This window comes from Miscanthus floridulus, chromosome 3, assembly GCF_019320115.1.
Source record: "Miscanthus floridulus cultivar M001 chromosome 3, ASM1932011v1, whole genome shotgun sequence".
NCBI lineage: Eukaryota > Viridiplantae > Streptophyta > Magnoliopsida > Poales > Poaceae > Miscanthus > Miscanthus floridulus.
In genome coordinates, this window is record NC_089582.1 from 42581926 (window position 1) to 42584735 (window position 2810).

At 41.9% G+C, this 2810-nt stretch overlaps 1 protein-coding gene across 1 annotated transcript; it reads right to left on the reverse strand.

Annotated features, from left to right (window-relative positions):
- Positions 1-307: 307 nt before the first annotated feature.
- On the reverse strand, positions 308-2221 carry LOC136545556 (protein LURP-one-related 15-like). Its single transcript, XM_066537562.1, has 3 exons — positions 1841-2221; positions 858-1088; positions 308-736 (listed from the first exon to the last, which is right to left on the reverse strand). Exons 1-3 carry the CDS (start codon positions 2093-2095, stop codon positions 596-598), a joined length of 627 nt encoding a protein of 208 aa, XP_066393659.1. The 5' UTR covers positions 2096-2221; the 3' UTR covers positions 308-595.
- Positions 2222-2810: the final 589 nt, after the last annotated feature.

Below are 2810 nucleotides of genomic sequence, written 5' to 3' on the forward strand. Positions count from 1 at the left end.
TAAAATTATGAAGGTGCATGGGTTGTCGGTGGGTCCCAGGAAGGATAGCCAATTAATTGAAGGAAGACTTTAGTGCTTGACCTAGTACATGATAGCCGCAAGGTATTGTGAGCGCAGTGCATAATCATTTGTCACTGACCTAGTACATGATAGCCGAAAGGTATTGTGAGTGCAGTACATGATAGCCGAAAGGTGTCACTGACATAATCATTTGTCAGTGCAGTGCATAATCATTTATCGGTGCAGTGCATATTGTACATATATCAACGAAATAATACACAAATTTATTGATGAATGTTTGGTTTGAATGATATATTTGAACCATGTCCATAGATACCGCAAATGGTGACAAAGACTACATGTTTGACTCACACTTCAAAGTTTGCTAATGTGACATCATTTGGTCAATATATAACATCAGTAAAATCAACCAAACAAGATGCAGTAGAGTTTATCTACACAAGTCAGTAAAGTTGTTTATTTTAGCATAATTTATATACATATGCATCCCTTAATCGAATAACAGTGTTGAAACCAGCAACTCGATCGATGGGGGAAGCTTGGGATTGGTCAATTGGTGTGTGCTGGTCAATCCTCATTTGGATCGATCCCTGTGTATCTCATCCAGAATCACAACAAGAGCCGCAATGAACACGTAGTCCACGTGAGGGAACACGCTAACACTGTACGTGTCCTTTCCGAGCAGCACATTTGACAAAGTAAACTTGCGATTCATCTGCAGCATCAAATGGCAGACATGCATGTTTACTAGCTATCTTAATAAAAGTTTATAAACTCCGAAATATAATTAGCTAGAAGGGGCAATATATTATATATAGTACATGTTTTGTACTCACTTGAGCAATCAGTACGTTGGAGTTGCCGCGATAGAAGGCACAAGACCTCTCGAAGTAGCTACCCTTGATCTTGAAATCACATACCTGCTCTGCTGTGGTGTTCCCAGCCAGAAAGACATCCAACTTTGTCTTCATTTGGAAAATGGATGTTTTCTTCACTCTGAATAGCAAATCATTTGCAGCCGTGCTATCCCCTCTGAACACTTTCCATTTTTCACGCATACTAAATACCTGTTAGCACAATTAATATTTATTAAATTTACTTTTTAACATAAGGTACCCAAAGAAGACATGGTCTAAGTACCATGTTTATTATAGTAGGAATTCTAAACATAGCTACGTTATGTACTAAGGTTCTAATTGAGTGTTATAATATTAAAAAAAACTGCAGTTTTATAACTCACAGACATGCAAAACCTAAGTGTTCTTTAAAAGAGTTCTAGAGTAGAGTTTTTAAAACTAAAAAAAATCTTCACTTTTATCAAAATATATTTCATTGCATATCTAATAAATTTAACCTCCTCTGACCCTTTTTTGGCCGTCAACAGTAAACATTCGTGAAATATGAAATAAATACACTATATCAAAATATATTTCATTGCGTATCTAATAAATTTAGTTTGGTATTGTAGACGTTTAGCCATTTTTCTATAAACTTTGTCAAAGACGGAAAGTTTGACTTGGCAAAAATCTAAAACGATTTAAAATTTAATTAGAATGGAGGGACTTATTTTACGCGAGGGACCTAAGGAAACTTAGCTACGATCATATCAGTTTCTTGGATTTTTGCTTCGTCGTATTTGTATACGTATACTGCTAGCAGCTAGGAGCCTAGGACTGTAGGAGTACGATCGATTCTTCTGAACTCCCATGGAGGCACAGCCCGCAGAAGCAAGAAACAAGGGAATGGTGACAATATTAGATAGATAAGATACGCCCGACGCCCGACGAATCGATCCGCTGTGTAACGTAAAGTTACGTACCTTCCGCTGCATGGTGAGGATGGCCCGTCCGGCGGCGTCGTGCAGCACCCGGTGTCTCCGGACGCTGAGATAGGTGCCCCTGACTTGCAGCACGACGGCGCTGCTAGCGTCGTCGGTGACGGTGAAGTCGCCGCCGGAGAAGCTCATGGCCTTCTTGGTCACCGTCAGCGGCACCACGTGCGGCGCGCAGAACTGCGGGGACACCACCGCCACCGGCACCGGTGCCGGAGCCAGCGCTGAAGTGTCCCTTTCCATTGAAATCGATCGCCTTAATTTACCTTGCCGCCGGTACAGAACAGCAGCGCCAGCGCTCGCTTGCGGCTTTGCTGGATGGGGCCGGGATCGGAGTTGACCCCTTGAGTATGTATATGTAACACACCCAAGTTGACGAAGCAAAGTGGATGTGGACTAATGAAAAGATCTTCTGTAGCTAGTGCAAGGGAGGACCCATGAATGAAACGAAACGACACAAATGTTTTTATTACGCACAATAGAACAGGTCAAGGCATAGACGCGTAGTGACCTTGCTTGGTTACACACCCAAGTTGACGAAGCAAAGTGGATGTAGACTAATGAAAAGATCTTCTGTAGCTAGTGCAAGGGAGGACCCATGAATGAAACGAAACGACACAAATGATTTTATTAGAACAGGTCAAGGCATAGACGCGTAGTGACCTTGCTTGGTTACGTACCCAACGAAAAGCCAATCTAGCTAGTAACGAGAAATTGGCACGAAGCCGCATGTTGGTAACAAGCATCCAAATTGGCTACCGTGCGTGGACTATTTATTAAGTGCATGCATCGCGACCCTATGCATGGTATATGACAGGCACAGGTCCTCAACCTTAATTATTAATTGGCTAAAATTTTCAAAAGAATTGTTATCTGTTGTCCAGCTTTCTCAACCGGGTTAAGGTTTCAGCTCATCAATGCATGCCGTCGATCCAATAACCTCCAAATAGGTGTCAAG